The 19476-nt window shown below is 42.2% G+C and overlaps 1 protein-coding gene across 1 annotated transcript in view; it reads right to left on the bottom strand.

Annotated features, from left to right (window-relative positions):
• pde4a (phosphodiesterase 4A, cAMP-specific) overlaps positions 1-18486 on the bottom strand; it is a 42442-nt gene extending 23956 nt beyond the window's left edge. The window contains exon 1 of the mRNA XM_032537449.1: positions 18191-18486. Coding sequence (XP_032393340.1) covers positions 18191-18486 — 296 coding nt within the window. The remainder of the gene's footprint in view (positions 1-18190) is intronic.
• Positions 18487-19476: the final 990 nt, after the last annotated feature.

Below are 19476 nucleotides of genomic sequence, written 5' to 3'. Positions count from 1 at the left end.
ACACACACACACACACACACACACACACACCGAGTCCGTACTCTCAGCTCAGTGAAGAATGACAGTTATTTCCTGCCTCCGCTTCCTCCTTTGCCAAGCAAGCACAGATGCTTATTTCCACGTGCAATTTCAACCCCCCTCTGTACACCCCCCACCCACCCATGAGCTGTGCCTCACCCAGGCATTTAGCACCTGGCTGATTGCTACCAATGTGGGGGTGGTGTTGGGGGGAGTTGAAGGGAAGAGAAGCAGCCTCTAGCAAATTGGGAAAGGCTGCTACTTTTATAGGCTGACCATATAATCACAGCTGTACTCTATTGCTGCGGTTGAATCACCCACGGATCTATGGAGCACATTAGGTTGTTTTTTTTTATTATAAAGTACTCTCAGGCTGGGGCATGCTTTTAGGGCAACATGCCAGTAACTGACACGTCTCAAATGACATGTCCAGAGGAGGCTTGCCATCTCTCAGGCAATCCCAAGAGAGATAGAAAGACAGAGGCACGCTCAAGTCTGCTTACATTTTAAAGTCGACATTTACAGTATGATGAAGAAGAAGCAGAAGCTCTGAAGGGAAAGTGCTGGCGCCATGCCAAATGGGCAATTAAGAGGTCATCTGGCCACTGGAGCTTCACAGAGCCAGGATGAGAATAATATGACATACATGGAGGAGGGGAAAATACAACAGTGTGACAGTGATATGTTGGTCAGTAGTCACACTGTAAAATGGGATTTTCTTTTACTAAATCATTGGAATTAGATCAAGTATTAGTCATCCCAATCACAACCATATCATCTGTGTAACATCAAGCTGAGATGGATTTTAAGAAAGCAATCTTACACACATGTATTACTGTGGTACTAATGTGGTTATTAAATCAGAATGAAGCATCTTCTTACAGAGTCCTTGTGTGAAGAATAAGCTGGGAAAGTTTAACTCATTTTTGTGACTTCTTGCAGCGTGGCGACTGAACAATCATTAAATTAATCAATTATCTTATCCAAGAACCATCATTATCTAACTAGCAAAAAATTCCCAGTATACATTGCATTTGAGCTAAAGCTCTCCAAAAACCCTTCCTTTACCCGTTTTGAATACAGTTGCACGATGGAGGTTAAGTATTTTCATGCATGCATGAAAACTCAGATGAGTGAGTCAGAGATATTTTCTCAGATAAAAATAAAAAAGTTGAAAATTGAAATCCACTTCAGCCCCTACCCCCACACTCAGTTTATAACTCAGCAAAGCTGCAGAGAGATCTACATTTCAAACTAAAACTGGACTGAATGTTGCTGTGCACAGTATCAGAAAAACTATACTCATTACCGTTCATGGAGTATTACAACAAAGTCAAGTGACCAAGTCAATTAAAACTGAAAAGGTCTTACATTACAACAATGGCCAAACAGAACAAACCCATTTACTTGTTCATAAAACACAGAATGTAAATGGCTGGTCATTTTTAAGTAGAGTAGGTACATTCATGATTTTACAGCCCAGACGTCCCTCAGAGCTAACCCATCCGCTGCCCCGTCCCTGTTTGCCCCCCAATTGTCTGCTTCAGGTCTAGCCTCTCCCACCTATCCATCGCTCTGCTGCGCTGTAGTCAGATCACAGGGCTGAGGATCACATCAGATTATCCCACAGGATCACCAACCCAACTCCACCCGGCCGAACACAGACAGCCGGCATCAGGCTCTTAAAGGGCAGAAGACATGCCTTTCAGGAAGAATCTGGAGGGTTTGGCTGCAATCACACACCTGGCAAATGCCACAAGAAAGGGATTTATTTTATGGTATACACTAGACAGGATAATCAGCCTTTATTCCGCTGAGCAACAGGCCCTCCACATTGTGAAAGGACAGCCACTGCCAGCCCATTTAATCTATTAATGCACTGTACATAATAAATTCTACCCAGATTGAGTGGTTCACATTAGACACACAAAGCTCTTAGCACGGTGTTTTCTTTCACCTGAGGAATTTGGGCTCCGTCCCTCTGTGGATTGCCTTACACCCTATATTCTTCGAAACCCACCAGAGGCGTCTGTCACTTTACATCACCATCAGCAGATCTCTAAACTCCCACAAACTCACAGGAGTCTCTCCTCAGGTGGAGTGGAGACTGATGCCTTCTGCCACCTTTGTGTCTGCGTCACGGGTTCGCTCCATTTTCAACTCTGTTTAGATGCAACTTTGTAACATGGCCTACAGCACAGCACACGACTGTTGTATGTTACATTTAAATTGCAACAATACAGTGGAGTGATTATAGGCCAATCACACTTTTTTGTTGTTGTTGATTCTGTATCTTGAGCACATAGAATTTGATTTGAAACAGTGAGGTTAAAAACATGGCTCCTAGCTTTAATATCAGGGTGTTTACATAGACATCAGGCAAACAGTGTAGAAAATTGCCTTTTTTTTGGTCAAATGACACAAAGTAATTCAACTAGTCAGAAATAACATTCATGTTTTACATTTGGATGCAATCCCTTGCAGCTCATAGTGTAACTCTCTGCCAGGCCTGTACTGCAGCCATCTTTACTTCGTGCTTGTTTTGCGGCCTTTGTGCCTTCAATCTGGTCTTCAGGAAGTCAAACACATGCTCAGTTGAACTGAGTTCAGATGACTGTCCTGGCCAGTCAAGATTAGTTCACTGTTTGGACATAAACAATCATTGGTTCTCTTGTCTGCATGTTTAGGGTCATTATCCTGCTGTAATGTTGGAAAATTTGTATGCAAGGAGCTACAAATCTTAACAGACACTGTCTTGGAGTAAAGCCAAAGAAATGAAAAACCTCTTCCCAACTGCTCTGTCTCTGCAAACTATATTTTGCTGTTGTGTGTTGCATTTTTGCAGCATGTATTAGAAACAGGGGGTCACAAGTTCAGCACAGCTTGTGTTTATTTCAGTTGCGTGCTGTCTCTCGTGTCTTCTATCCATCAGTGTTTCTGCCTGTTAGAGGGTCTTTCTCGCTTTCTCTACTTTCTAAACTGCAAAATGATTAATACCAAATGAGATTGGGCACACCCAACATCAGCAGGAACTCATCTCTCTCCTGCTTCTTTCTCTTCCCTTCACTTCTCATCCTTGCCCCACAGGAGCTCCCTGCTCTTTTATATGTAAATCCCCTTTGTGATCCCAGAGGCCGTTTACTGTGAAAGGTAAGTATTTAAGAATCAAGACTCCCAACAAACACCCAGCTCTTTTTATAACCAGAGTTTCAATTCCCAGATATCAGGGGGGTTAACCAGAGGAACTGTTTGTTTAATGAGCATTGTTACTCAGTGGTAGGTTTGTGTTACAGGAGCTCCACTGTATTTCTCCACCCCTCTGCTGTTGTAGAGACTGAGGCTGGGTTAAACAGATGGATCCGCTGTCACGGAGAACCATCCTGAGAGATGACAGATGGAGAGACATGTTCAATTGGTGCTCTGTTTAGTTTCTTCCACTCTCATCCAGATAAATTAGGAGTTGAGAGACAAACTCCTCGACGCGGACTTCTGCAGCAGCGAGAGCACTATATTGATATGGATTTGCTTTTGATGTTTAATGGAGTTTCTCTGAGAGGAGATGCTAGCAGATGTGGGTGTAATGGAAAAAAAGGAATAGGGGTCAACAAGATCAAAGCCAGCTGAATTATGCTCAATGAATGAGATTCTAAGTGCACTGACCAGCATTCCTACAAAGTGGAATTAGTGCACATTGTGGAGCAGAAAGGAGTAGGAAAGAAACGGCTGAGAGAAGCTGGAAATGTGATCGAGCTGGACTATAGAAATTATAGCCCTGGCGTCTCTACTATACCGCCAAATCCATAAACCTCCTTCCCCAACAAGCCCACACAAGGAGCGGTATTTTTAGCGCATCACACTATCTCTGAGATGGAGCGCGTAACTCCCTCTCTGCAGGCTGTGGCTGCTGGGCCTCTTTTATTTGAATCCAGTCTAGAGAGAGATGAAGCGAGAGAGAGAGAGAGAGAGAGAGAGAGGTGTGAGTCATCCAGAGCTACCTTTGTGTCACCATCCATCTACCTATCTATCTATCTATCTATCTATCTATCTATCTATCTATCTAACGCTATGCGTTTCATAGCCTGAGAATCAACATATTTATTCTTTAATTTTAAATTCTGTCATATTTAATCCAATCTCGAAGTGAAATGCAGACTAATAAGCAGTCTTGGCATCCAATTCGTCATACATATTCCACAGCACAAAGATGGTTGGCTGGTATTACCCTGGAATGATAGATAATTACTTATATAATGTGAGGCAAAAACAAATGCTGGGCAGGGTGCAGCTGAGTGAGAAAGCATACAAGGTTGATTTGCACACACAGTGAAATGGTCCATTTAGCTTGATGCTCTGGCTCTGACTTTGTACTGTAATGCATGAATGTCACAGCTGAACAAAAGTGAGTGCACTGTGGAATTGCTTCCCCCTTGTGCACTTTGTTGTATTGTCCATATATTTAACCCCTTGCAAAGCAGTACCATACACCAAGAAAGTGATTTAAAAATGAAGGCAGTCTTAAGTTAGTCCCAACTGATGAATACGACTAGAAGAATAACCAGCACTATGAAGCAAAACCAATTTTACTTTTACAAAAGCCCATAGCTATGGTCATAAGCTTGGGATGGGGACCGAAAGAATATGATTGCAGATACAAGCAGCCGAAATTAGGTTCCCTCACACTCACACTAAGAGAGCTCAGACATCCGGATGGAGCTTGGACAAGAGCCACTGTCTCAAAAGGAGCATGGTGAGGTGGTTCGACCATCAATATTGATATATATATTGGTTAATCAATATTCTTTCACCCTTTGGAGGTCTGCAACAGGTAGGAGACCCCGGGGTAGACCCAGGACATGCTGGAGAGATTGTATCTCTTATCTGGCTTCGGAGTGCATTGGGATCCCGCCAGGAGGAGCTGGGCAATGGTTGTTTCCCTCACGCCCGATTTTCTTAAAATAAAATTCTCTATTTGACACAGAATAGACCTTACACAGGCAGAGTAAATGTACAATGCTGTACATTATGTTGCAACATTTGAGCACACAAAGGACACCCCAAAATATCATCAGAAAACCATTCTAATATATGATGTGATGAGGTTCCACTAATTACTTGTTTAGGGAAAGACCATATAATAAGGGGTGGCCTCTAGCTCACCCAGAAAGAGCATGCGCCCCATGTAGGCTGTAAGAGTCCGCGGCAGTGGCCCGGGTTTGAATCCAACCTGCGACCTTTTGCTGTGTGTTATCGCCTTTCTGTTCCACTTTCCTGTCTATCCACTGACACTAATGAATAAAGGGAAAGCTCCAAAAAACAATCTTAAAAAACTAAGTTTATAATAATTATAAATAATATTGTCAAGGTTACAACAGTAACTATGTGGGTATGTTAAAGAATGATTGTGGTCCTGATTACTGTAAAATAAACCAATGTTAACTGTTGACAGGTAATGGGCAGTCTCTCGTGTTAATGACAAAAGTAGAAGTTTTGTTAATGATGATATTCATGACAGACTGAGAGCTCTGATGTTCTGAGAGCAGTGAGTATGAACCACACCAAGAAACCCAAAACAGTGAGCTGAAAAATGCAATAAAGCAGAGGCAAGAGATTTTAAGCAACCCCTCTTATATCACAGTCATTTTATTCATTTTAGTTATAGCTGCTTAAATTACTTTATTAGTTTTTGATAACACATACTAAAATGGATAGGAATTTATATAACTACTACTAACTAAGGATTATACCCTAAGAAAGTAAACAACTCTTTCACAAAATGAAATACATTTAGGTACCGTATATTACATCACTGGAGACCAAATCTAGCCACCATAAATGTAACAAGGACAATTAGCAAAAATGTACTCCAATTATTGCTGTTACAATAGGCATTAACTAGGAGAATCATGTTAGCATGAGAACAATAAGAACATCTGAGATATCATCCTGAAGATAGCAATTAGATCATTAGTGACAACGAGCCAGGATTATTTGCCCCAGCGCCATTGCCTTGCAGCAGGGCAGCAAATGTGACATGCTTGTCTGATGAGTCATACTGTACAGTATGTCTTTCATTTTTATTCCTTTGTCATATAATTGCTTCCCATCCCTTGTATTCACTTCCTTTCCTCACATCACGTCACGTGACGCCTTTTCAGCATCTGTCTGACTATTCTGTTACATTTGATCCAGTGGTCATACTGGAGAGGTTGCTGTTTTGACTATGCTAAATGCAGGCTAAGAGACATGTCAACAAAACTGTAAAAGATGGATACATTTTGCTTTTAGTTGCAGTACTCTTTATCGGTGCTCCTGTTGCCTTTTTTCATCCCCTTCCTCATTTGTTTTTCTGTTCCATCGACCACTGAAGAATGTGCTCTTATAATGAGTCTTAGAGGGGCAGATGATGTTGTGTTCTCCTACTAATAGGAACAGAAACAGGAGATGAATAACGGATTTTGAACAGAGAATTGAGTGAACCTGGGGAGCCACGTGCTCCCTAGCTGGTAGCAAAATGATGGAGGAAGAAGCTGCGATTGGGTAATGGGGCCTAACGGCGTGGCAGAAAAGGCAGGCCGAGTCTAGCAAACCGTTTCCAAAACGTCAGAGTCTGGGAATATGGGCTGTGAAAATCAGCAGTATGTCCAAACAGAATGGATGTCTCCCACTCTGCATGTCCCCAGACACTTTCCGTCTCACAAAAGCTTTCGCACAAGCACATGCTCACATGAAGACATTCAGCCACGCTAGCTGTGCCAGTGCAGCTCTCCAGTGAGGCTTCTTTCACAGATCAGAATTAAACAAAAGTATTGCACAAGAGGATAACTATCACTTTTCTACTGGCAGCTACAGAAGGCCTCATGTGCATGTTATGGAAACTGCTGGAAGAGTCAGGAAGCAAAGTGGGGGAAATTCATGAGGATTTCAAGCCAGCAGTTACTGGAGCTTTGTGACCGCACAACGTTATGGTGACAAATGCTTTACCATCATGATGAACACATCTTTAGGAGCCATACCCTGGGGGGTGCAAAATGAGGACATTACACACACACACACACACACACACGTTTTTCATATTATTTCTCTCATGCTGCCTTCACATAAACACACATACATGTACACAAACACACACTGACATACTGATGCTCAACCAAATGTAGAAGAAGCCACACTCAATATCTTCCTTTTACATATTGGAATACAGAATGGAAACTGAAATAAAGCTCAATAAAACACTGGGGGCTGAGGCTGGTTTGGTTTAATCTCATTACACTGAAAGCCTGAGGCCTCTCTTCCTCTATTTATAGCACCCTGAGAGAGAGGAGGGCCGACATTCATGTACACAACATCACTGGCTTGTGCAACCGTGGCCGCCAGTAGCAAGGGACACGACCAATCACAGACAAGTCTTGCGTCAAATTTGATGTGACAAAATACACAATTGCCTATGATCTGTGAAGACAACTGCGTTCATTCTCTATTCTCCAAACACATGTGCGCTTCCTCGTTTGCCACATCTACCGTCTGTTCCTCTCCACTCTGCTTATCTTCACACCTTCTCCCTGGTGTTGGCGCCCCACCTGTTTGATGCAAATGAACGAGCTAAGGGGTTGTCTATTAAAGCAGGCAGCATCTACAGTATGTGCATGGGAGCACCCGCTTCTTCATCTTGTTCTTTTTCTTCTGCTTCTGTGATTACACTCATATGTTTCTCTGGTATTTCTTTGGTGCTCAAACTGAAGATGAGGATGAAAGTTCTTGGATAAAGTCAGCTGGTTTTAGTTACTTTCAAGTATGTGCTTTAAGAATATACTGATGGAAATATTGAAATGATAAGGTCCTCTGTCTTAGGGACACTTTGCAACTTTTGCTGGGCACTGTCAGTACTTTGGATTGCACCGTCCACCCTTCTTGTTCTTAAAAAATGCCAACAACAACAATAATGAAAAAGCTCAAGAGAAAAGCTGCATGGAGTGAAAGAAGACTCAATTCTGATCTTCTTTAAGGAAACCTTTCACAACAAAAACCCCAAACCACAAAAGTAATCACACTATAAGCCCCTTGATACACACAACGCATTGAGAGAGAGAACTTGGACTAGGGCCTCACTGGTGTTAATTACTTTGCCTTTGTTGGGGGTAAAATACACCTCCCAGTCTGCGTCAGCAGGATTAGAAACCCTGTATAATGGAGAATGTTACTTCCAGTGAGGAACATGCTGTCTTCACTTAAAAACTATTTTTTACATAGGACTGATAGAGTCACATGGTGTAACAACAATCACCTGAGACTCAAGATGCGCTCAATATCAGGAAAACCAATGAGCTTGTGGTGGACTACCAGAGGAACAGGACAGAACACAAGCTGTATGACAGTAGACACTGTTTCAAATATGGATGTTGCTGCAAAGAAGCTACAAATTCTAAAACGTGGGTGCTTCACACACATTTTTTACCCAGCAGCATAAAAGAGCACACACAATCACCACAGTTTAAAGGTGGGCATCCAAGATTACCACACTGTTGCCAACTCAGTATCTGACCAAATGTGAAACATGGTCACAATCTCCCCTTCTGCTCCTGAGTTATGGCGTTGAGTAATGGCCAGAATAGCTTTTTTTTAACATTATATTATATAATTATAATGTCAAAGTCAAGTTGACCTTTTGGATATAAAATGTCATCACTTCATTTTTATCTATTTTCTCTTTTTATCTATTATCCATTTGTGGAAATGTGTCATAAATAGCATATGAATTCTTGAGTTATGTCCCAAAACATGTTTTGTGAGGTGACCTTGACCTTTGACCACCAAAATCTAATCAGTTCAATCTTGAGTCCAAATAGACGTTTGTGCAAATTTAATGACATTCCCTTGAGGTGTTCTTGAGATATCACATTCACGAGAATGGGACGCACGAATAAGTCGAAAACATTATGCCTCCACCCACCACGGCTGTCACCAGCGCAGAGGCATAAAAACATCCAGATCTCAAACTGAGTAGAGCATCAAATGAAAATACCATCCTGAACCCTCAGGTCCTCCAACAGCATGAATGTTGAGTGTTAATGTGTGAACATGAACATGACCTACAAGAAATAGGCTCCCTGCTCTGACAAAACAAGTTACGCTCCCACATTGATCTAGGAGAGGCCAGGAGCTGGAACAGCCGCTCTTTTTCCAACAGAGGTGTGCATCAGCCTCACACCACACCTTCATTAGTCGGCTATACATCATAAGCTGCTTCACGTATTATGTAAAGTCCTCAAAGTGTGCCCAAAAACCTTGTTGCAGTATCACAGATTACCAGATTTTTTTAAATATCTATAATCCTCACACAGACCTATTGCATCTGTTTTGTTTTCATGGGTTTCTGAATCATTCTGTGTCAGTGACGATAAAAAGAATGATTTCACCCAGACTTAGACAGGAAGCAACAAGCATTATGTGCATACAAGTACCAAGCACTGCACCTCATTACATATTAGTAGGCAATAATACATGGAACTTTAAGACCTTACAGTGTTATTATTTATTTCAGCAATGGAAAAAGAAAAATTCAACAATTTGGAGTAGTTGAAGAGTTACATGCTGAGAAAATTCTTCCAACTCTTATACTAATTGTCTGGATTGTTTCAAGTCTGCTTTGTCATAAAGCTAAAGGAAGCCTTTTATTGACTAATCTGTCATCTGGTAGTCTCTCACTTAAATACCATTTGGACTAAAGTGGCCCCGCTGTTTGAATCCATCTCTAAATACTTTATTAAGTGTTTGGCAAAATCCAAAGTTATGTATCGGTAGATCTCCCATTTTTGGAGGGATTGGTTAAAAAATGAAATTGTCACAATGGGGGATCTGTATCTCGGTGGCATATTGAAATGCTCTGAGGATTTTGTAATTTGGAATCCCCATGTCTCAATTTTCATTCAATTTTTCAGATATTTGCAGCTTTGCCATCTGTTGCTGGAGATTTTTGAATTCAGCACTTCAGCCCCAAAGGCACCAGAATGTTTAGATAAGGTGTTATCTACTTTTGCTGTGTTGTCGACACAGCAGTTTCAAAGGAGACTGAATGGGATTAAGAACCTAATGTTCAATCAGAATTACAACACAGATATCAATGTGTGGCATATTGAAGTTTAACTTCATAGAAAAGGTCATGAGGTTTCTGGGTATTATTCTATGCTTGTGCAGAACTTGGGGGATGGAGCCTGGTCAGCCCTCAAGAAGACAGGGGAAAGGGATCTGAGTATTACACTGGATGACGAGGAGTGGGACAGAATTTTTAGGAATACTACTACAAACTACAGTATGTCACGTGATGAGAGGATGCAACTGATTCAGTTCAAGATTATGCATCACTTTGATTGGACTCCCTCCAGAGTGTTTAGAATTGGTCAAAAAAAAAAAAAATGGAAACTTAAGACAGAGAATTGACAATTACTTCATGTCCTATTGGTTCTGTGATGAGGGGGTCCAGGCTGGGATGGGAAATTTTCATGTTGCAAAGTGTATATTTTGTATGTTGTTTCAAAAACAAAATAAAAAGCGTTGATCATAAAAAAGTTTTTTTAAATAAAATACATTGTATTGGTTGCATACTTTTACTTAAGTAAACGGATTGAACTGCTTGCAAGATGCAAGTTTTTCATCTAACAGTTAACAATAAATATTTGCTGGCCGATTTTGGTTTTTTTTTGCTTTCCAAATCAGCACACTATGAAACATTTAGTGTCACATTAAGTGACATTAAGTGTTATTATGCAGTATTTTTTTCCAATCAGAATTACACAACAATGGTGGAGCTGAGTCAGACCAAAGGACAGGAACAAACCTGTGGTGGTTGGGGTCGGCTACTGAGAGTTTCTATTTTGTTTTCCAGTTCTTTAGTTCCTATTTTGTTTTTCCACTGTCAGTTTCTGTGTTGGCCCTGTCTTTCTGTGTCTCCTGTGTTTTCCCCCCTTCCCCTCCTGCCTACTGCTGTCAGCTGACCACGCACACCAGTTCGTCATTCTATCATCACCTCTCCCGCCGCACACACCTGCCAGTCATCTACAATCAAGCCTAGTAGGACTCTGTCCGATTTGTTGAGCTTTGCATTTGGGTCCTTTCTGTCTCCCTCGTATCACCTACCATTGCTATAATTCTGTATCAGGTGTACTTGATAATGGTCAACATTGTCTTAGCATATAATGATGTGTAGGCATACAAGTATGATTTAGAGAAGAAGAATGAACTTCCCAAAAAAACGTTGGTCATATTATCTAGGACTAGGATTTAACAGTGTGGAAGTCTGTGAAATGGTACGCCACTATCAATGCCATCTGTCCCTCTTCTCTAAGCAGGACTGGCATTCTTTCATAATCATCCAATGAATGTGATAATCTGCCAATAATTTTGGGCAACAACACAGTCCTGGGGCAAGAGGTCTGGAAGTGATACCTTAGAAGAGACATTGGCATCAGCAGGCAGTTGAACGAGCATGCAGTCTTCATCTGTGTCTGCCTGTGCCAAGCATGGTCTCCAGGTGCACTCCTCCATCCGTTTTTTGCTCTGATTTGTTGTGAGCTCTTTTTGTGAACTAGGCTCTCTCTGCGCTCCCCTAACGTACCTCACATTAGTCTGATATGGCGCTCTGCTAGACAGGTGAACCCTACTTGTTCTTTTTGCTCCACTGTGTGTGTGTGTGTGTCACACAGCTGATGCGTTTTCAGTCTCAGTAATTCAGACAGCTCTGCGCAAAGACAGGCGCCTAAAGCACATTTCAGCAGGGTCGTCCTCTCAGTGCTTTCACTCTGTGCCACAGAAGCAGAGACGGCCAACTGTGTCTGGATTGTGGTCTGTCTCACCTGCTGGGCCGCGACTTGGTCTCAATATCCTTGTTCACACGTCTGCCTTGTCAAGAAATCTCACACAGAACTACCATCATATAACAGGTCTTTTTTCTCAAGAAGAGCTGTTTGCTGAGAGGTGAAAGACTATCATTTATTTTGAAATTGAATACACCGCACATTTTGACATTTAAATTCTCCTGAGTGTCAGCAGTTTGAAGTGGATGACTTGATTACACTAAAAAGGTTTTTCCTTTTAGTTCCTCTAAGTGCCTATGGGCTTAAAGAATAAATTACTATTACTACTACTAAACTAAGTTTAATTTTGTGACATAAGAAAAATAAATCCAAGGAAAATGTTTATTCGGAATTCCCACAGGATGTTTTTTACTTTGAATTTCCATCACACAGCATAACTGTTTTTCCTACAAATATGCTGTTCTTTGACACACGGCTCTGTTTGAACTCCCTCTTTAACAGCAGCTGATTGCTAGCCATATGATGAAGTTGTTTGTGTCTACTATGCCCTTGAAATCTGGGATTTTTCAGGTAATGACTGGATCATGAAGAACAAAAAATGACATCAGTGTAAATTACCTTTAAGGAGAAGAATATAGAAAGAGATGAGGCACTGCACACTGTCAGTGGTGGGCAGTTCATTCCACCACCGGGGATATGAAGGTTTAAGATTCTGATATGGCTTCAAGGGGGGGAGAGAGTCTGCAAGCAAGTGCTGATCTCAGTTGACAGGAGAGGGAGAGTGGGATGAAATGATAGATAGAGTTATGATAGAGAAACTGGGCTTAATGCTGCTGTAAGCAAAAACAAGACTATCAGAGAGAATTTCATAAGCTACAGGGAACCAGCGAGATGGGCCACACAATAGAGAGACAAAGCAGAGAACAGAAATAGAGAGGGAATCAATGCTCCCCATTTACACAGGGGTGAAATGAAGCACTGGGAGGATAGAGGATCAAAAAGAGAATAATGCAGCAATCAAAGGCTGTAATTTTTCTGGACAAAAGAGTGATTCAAGAAATATTATTAAATGGCCAGCATGAGGCTTAGCACAATCAATCACACTAGATATATTGAGAGAGGGGAAACTGTTGCGTAATAAACTGTAGTTAAAAGTTCCATTAAGGGGGTTTAATGGACATGATAAACAACTGAAAAGGAATTAAGGACTGGATGCTGTTTCAGACAAAATGTAAACAGACTAGCTGCACCAATATAGGGTGATATTTGGTCACAGGTGGACTTGTTGTGCAACTTGGATTGTTGATGCTATGGCTCATTTTGTTTCTTCTTGCTGGGATCCTTGCCCATCCACACAAAAACAGAAAAACAACTGACTTGTGTATCATCACTTCAAGAGGATTCAGTGTGAAAGTAATTAAAATGCAAAGATGCCAAGGTTTCTAGCCGATTCACGAAGCAAACTGACTGTGCTAAATGTGGTTATGTGGCCTAAGTACCCGCGGAGCTCGTGAAAGCCTCCTCCTATGAGCCAAACACAAAGAGGGACCTTGGATGAGCTGCACACATCCCCTTTGAGTGAACATGTCCAGTGTCATTGCTCCAAGATCTCGGAAGGGTTTTACCTGAGGTCTCTGGGATCTCCCTGTGCCAACCAATAGCGACCGCCGTTCCAGTACGTGAACTGTCTCCAGATACTAATTAGCGCCGAGAGTAGTGAAAAAAGCACAACGTATTCACAGAAGAGTGCAATCTGTAGCTTAAACAGATGGTTCCACTACACAAATGAGATAAGCGGTCTATTACCTAATGCTATTAAAACACATTTGTTGGGATAATTCATGAATACTCTCTGCATTAGGCTTTTTTGTTTTTAACATGTATAAAAGTAAATGTATGATTAACAAAATACAGCTGTTGTGGTAATTAACTGGAGCTGTACCTCATTATGAACTAAATTAGTATGGCAGCCGGCCAGTCAGGCAGGCAAAAGAGCAGCTCCAGATTACAAACAGCCCTGGATCTCAGCTTGGGGGAGAAAAAAAAAGCATGTGTAAAGAATGCATGAAGTGGTAGGTGAGGGAGGGAGGGAGGGAGGGTGGATGGGTGGGTGGTAAGTGAGGGAGGGAGGGAGGGAGGCTTTGGCTGGAAAGTGTTGCAGAGGACTGAACCAGCTCTGTGCTGTGATTAAACTATCGGCAGACTGCAGTTCTTCAACAGAGGTACATGTATGTTAATATTCACTTCATCACCTAATAAACATACAAGTCATGATGCATAACCAGTGGGAGCCACTACATACTGACAAATTATACAGTCAAGCCCATCAAGTGCCTGTAGGCTTTGCCTTTTTTGGGAAAATGAAATCTATTCTACAAATGCACAAAACAAGTAACCATAGCAACAGAATTGTGGGAAGAGCTGTTACTCTTTCAGTGTCAGTCAGTCATCTTCCTGATGGAACTTCATAGAGCATATTGGGGATGGGACCTGATGACTGATACGCTCATATTAGCATCCTCTGATAAAAGGACTGACAAGACGGTCGAACAAAAAACACAGGGGGTGGGAAGAGGAGGCAGACTCACACTCTTGGGGGGAAGCTGATTGCCACTAAGACTGCCATTTTGTCGGATACAACATAGATACAAAAATACACCAGTGAAAACAGTCACAGACAATGATTCCTCAAACAATTATGTTAAACAACACCCAGAATCCCTCTTGTATGCTATCCATTCCTCGACTGGTGACTGTTGGGAGGGCTTCGTTTTCAAAAGCAAGTGTATCAATTACAGCAACACAGTGCAAACTATTTCTCTATGAACCTTTTTCTAAACCTTTTCACCAGCATCTCTCAGGCTGATTGATCTTTCAAACCTCCAGATGAGGTCTTGACCGACGGTCTGCTACCTCAAGACAATAAGGTCATCACTGGGTCGATCAGTGCGCAACCAATTAAAAAACAATTACTTTTTCCACTCTCCACCAACAACGTCAGCAAATACATTTGACCATTTGATATTTCTCATTATAACGGCAAAGAAATGTTTGTGCTGAGCTAAAAATAGTGAAAATGGATCCTGACTTTGTATCTTTCCATTAAAACATCCCAGCATTAGGGTATTCAGCCTCAGTTACTTCTCAAAACTGTTGGTGACCAGTGTTTGTTTAGTAACTTGGACCTTTGTCAATCTATCAGAATCAGAATCAGAATCAGAATCAGCTTTATTGACCAGGTATGAAGACACATACGAGGAATTTTCCTTTGGAGCATAGTTGCTCACAATGTGCTTACACATTCAAAACAAACAACCCAACAAACAATATATACACACTAATATATATATCTAAGTATCTAAGGGTATCTAAGGGGGCTTTCACACCTACCTCGTTTGGTCCGGACTTTCTGACTTTTTGGTGAGATCCAAACCAAAATTATAAGTGTGAACCCTCCCATGGGCAATAAACAGACGAAATTTGGTCCAAATAAAAGAGGTCAACTCGGTCGACAAACTGAACCATAGTCCGGTTCATTTCTAACATTTTTTGGAAGGTTTGGAATTGCTGACCAAATACAGGAAGTTATGGCAGGCTATCGTCATGTTAAAAGAAAAGCGTAGCTCCATTAAGGAATAGCTCAGTGCTTAGTGTGTACGTGAGAGAGACTGACGGGGAATACGCTCGGACCAGACAGCTGTCGGCTATCAGAGAAGAGAAAAAATTAGCTGTTTACTTGTTAAGTGGTAGTATATATTCTGTGTAAGTTTCAGTTTGTAGCTTCTCAAAAGCCAAGCAAAGTGCCGCGGTAGCATGGGGAGAGCAAGAGTCAGTTGGAAAAAACTCACAACTCACAAGAATTCCGAGAGAGGATCCCAGAGGACGTGGAAGCCTGTCTACAAACCAATCAATTGCAAGCATCGGGAGACGCGGCTCACATATTTGATGACAACAGAACGTAGTTATGTCATGGATAGTTCTTTAGTGCACTTGCATAACTGCAGTGTGAAACCAAAACTAACCTGCTCAAAAGTATACAATGTAACAAAAACATTAACCTCGGGCTGGACCTTGGTTTGGACTTTCAGGTTTGAACAGGTCCTAAGAATGATTTAGGGGGCGAGTTCTTGTCTGTCTTTTTTCCATATCTTAGGGTTCACTGAAATGCAACAATAGTGAGAGCAGATGTGCATGGTGCTGCCTTTCATAGGCCGGAACTTAACGCAAGTTAGCCTTGAGCTAAAAACACAGAGCGGCCAGATGTTCATAAAGCCTGATAAATCCAGCGAGGAGATGAGGCATCCAGCTTGAAGCGTCCTTTATTGGGACATAAGTAAGCATGCAGAATATACAGTCACTCTAATATGTGAAAAGAATGAAAATAAAATTAACACAACCGAAATTGATCTTCCTTTCTGATATGAAAACAAATGAATTTAGGGCCTATTGTAATCCATACACCCTACAGGTCAGACACTAACCTGTGCACAGCCCACTTATGGATACCTCTACACCCATGCACATACACACATTGTGCATGCTGCAATTCGTCACTATTCCTGATACACAACATTTATCTACCAGCCTTTGTTTCTTTGTGCACCCTCTTTCCCGACCAATCGGTAGTACAAACACCCACAGACCATACACATCACTTCTCGGATGTGCTGAGGCACATACAAACATGAACACATACACACAGTTGGAGCCAGCTTGGTATGCTCTAAGAACTGAGCTTGTCGGAATCAAATTACCTCTATCTTTTTCTCTCTCTCTCTGCCCTCTCATGGTTTGCCGCCCACAGAAGGAGAAGGGCAGGCAGAGTCAGTCCCAATCCACTAAAGATTGGACTGCCTCAAAGTGTGTCCTGAGGACAGAAATACAAATCAGCCCTTCCTCCAGTCAGCTGGAGTTGGCCCTACTCCCAGGGGCCTGCCGGGAAGGCCGTCTGTGGCATTGAAAAATGAAAGGAAGAAAACAAATAATAACAGGATTTTAAAAACAGGCCCCCAAAAGTCCCCTCAAGACACAGCACACTCTCAGAAATGTGTTATTATCTAATAATCACCCTGTTTAATGTGTTGCTTTTGTGGCAAGGAGCACAATTGGGCTTCGTCTATGACTGGAAAAGGGTGAGGGGGATAATAAAGGAGTCAGAAACAGTCCAGCGTGTAAACTAACTCTTTCATTTGCAGGAACATGTGGGGATTTCAGGTCACGCAAAGGACAGAGCGGAATAGGGAGCAATCTGGAAAACCATCATTTATAGCCTTGATTTTCTCTTTCTGACAATTTCTCCTAGAAACAGGGATATGAACATATATAATAAAACATAAATGAGTCACATAAACAGCCACAGTTACCCCTGTCCATAATGAACAGGCTGTCAATTCTATGATGCTCTTTAAGATATGGGAAAGCAAACAATAAAAACAACCAGGTGCTGCATTCTAAGGATAGAGGAGGATAAATGGAACAATTGTTGTGTAAGGACAAAGAATGGGTATCAACATTGTATTGTTCCATGACTCACTTAATGAAATCCCTTTATCTAATCAGCTTGATTAACATGCATGGTATAATTTGATTTAAGTGCTGGAAGAGCTGTTGGCTAGTGGAGTTTAAGTATCATAAAATTCTGCTGTGTATGATGGCCTTTCCCTAATGCAGTGAATTTTTTACTGTCATGTCTGATCAGAGCGCAGCCCGTGGTGGGCCAATTACAAGCTGTCAGAATCCATCTGTGTGACAGTCCTGGTAACACTTCATAACTTTTCAACACAACCTCTACCTCATCCACCACACCTAGGAGGTCAGATGTCAGAATCATATTTTCGGATCAGTGCCCTGCTAAAGGGCAGGGTGCATCCTAGTAAACAGGGGGATTTCACTTTTGGTCATCCGCCCACTGGGCCCCACACTTCCTCTGCAAACAAGCTGATAAAGGCCTGGATTGGGTGGCGATATCTCAGTAGGCTACCTCACGCTCAAACGCACCCACTAGACCTTTGGTGCCATTAAACCGACAGTGCCTCGTGTCTCGTATCGAACACATGTAAAGTGAACGCTCATAAAAATGTTACTGGTAGTTACAGATGCTGCTCATGCGTTTCGAGTGGGCGGACTGGTTTGCGCTGTATACCCATCTGACAGTCTTTCCAAAGACGCATAACGCATCAGCACCGAAAACCCACGCGTCCCGCCTCCCGGTAGAAAGCGCTTCATATCAGTTAACCCTTCAGGCACACTGCGTTATTACGCACTCATTAAAATGCACCCCCTTCCCTCTCGTTTACGCATATGCCTTGTGGGCTGTCATGGGCTATTATTGGGATGTTTGGAATGCAAACCCCTCTCTCGCCTACCGTCTGTTCCCGACACAATTTCCGATCGATGTGTTTGTGGTCCCGTGGAAGGAGGATGGCCAGGACATCCGAGACTTTTTCAGTCCTGGTCGGTCGCTCGTATCCACGGCGTCCGAGCGCTCCATGTGCCGGTGGTGATGCCGGTCGGTGTCGGAGTACCCCCGGTGTTTGATTTTGATCGGGGTCCGGGGTTGTCTCCAAAGATGCTGCGGAGGCTTCAGAGTCGCCTGTCCTTCCCGGGGAACCGGGAGTGACAGGGACAGGCTTTTCTTCGCGCATGGTGGTGGTTCCATCATAGTGCAAAAAAAATAAAAAAATAAATATCCCTTTTAAACTTATTGATTAAATGATATGGCTGTGTCCTCTTATTTGAAGCACAAAACAAAACGTTCCATGTCCCTTTCTGTCACTTGATCTCTGAGCGAACAAATCAAAGTGACAATGAAGTCCAGCACAGCCCAGATCTGAATATTTTTTTCTGAATAACATCAAAAACTGTCACAGTGGTTATCTGACAAGTCATCCAAAAAGCATTAATCTCATTGTTTTCAGTGGGGATCAGTTTTAATTTAGTATAATCGTTGCTCCGCCGTGATCCTCACGAGTCCTGGGTTTTGGTAATGAGACACCGGTCCTGCTGCTTCCCCTGAAGTTTGACGTCTCGTCGCCCATGGCGCACAATCTAATGACTATTTATTTGAGAGAATATATTGCTTTTTTTATCAGCCGCTTATTGCAGAGACACATAGATCACCGGGGCTCGCTTCTATGTGTGTGTGGTGTGGTATTATTGCTGCCCTATGTCTGTCAGTTGAGCTGAAATTTCCAAGCAATTTCCATAAAAGTACTCAATCTATCACGGTTCATGTAGAGCTACGGCATCTCTGTGTGCGCACAGACCGCAGAAGTCTTCAATAATTCCTCCATGGACATGTTGGATCCAATGATTTTCAGCAAGATGTTGTACTGGACTCAGTAACCATCCCTTCTCAAAACATCAGGTTGGGGTGAAGAATGGTTGGACATGTCCAATAACCACATGCGATCCTTTGTTCCTTGGTGTCCAGACTCTCTTCTTCAGGTTTTGTTTTGTCAGAATGCATCATAAAAGGACACACATTGATATTTGCGGAGGTTCAGTCATCCTGTTCAGTGATGTGGGCCATTATCTTCCCATTCTCATATTTGCTGGAGTTCGACGACAATAGCTTCACCACAACGCTCTCCCTCTCTCCCTCTCTCTCCCTCTCTCCCTCTCCCTCTCCCTCTCCCTCTCCCTCTCTCTC

Source organism: Etheostoma spectabile, chromosome 15 (genome assembly GCF_008692095.1).
Source record: "Etheostoma spectabile isolate EspeVRDwgs_2016 chromosome 15, UIUC_Espe_1.0, whole genome shotgun sequence".
Classification (NCBI taxonomy): Eukaryota; Metazoa; Chordata; class Actinopteri; order Perciformes; family Percidae; genus Etheostoma; species Etheostoma spectabile.
This window is presented reverse-complemented; position numbering and strand designations above follow the sequence as displayed.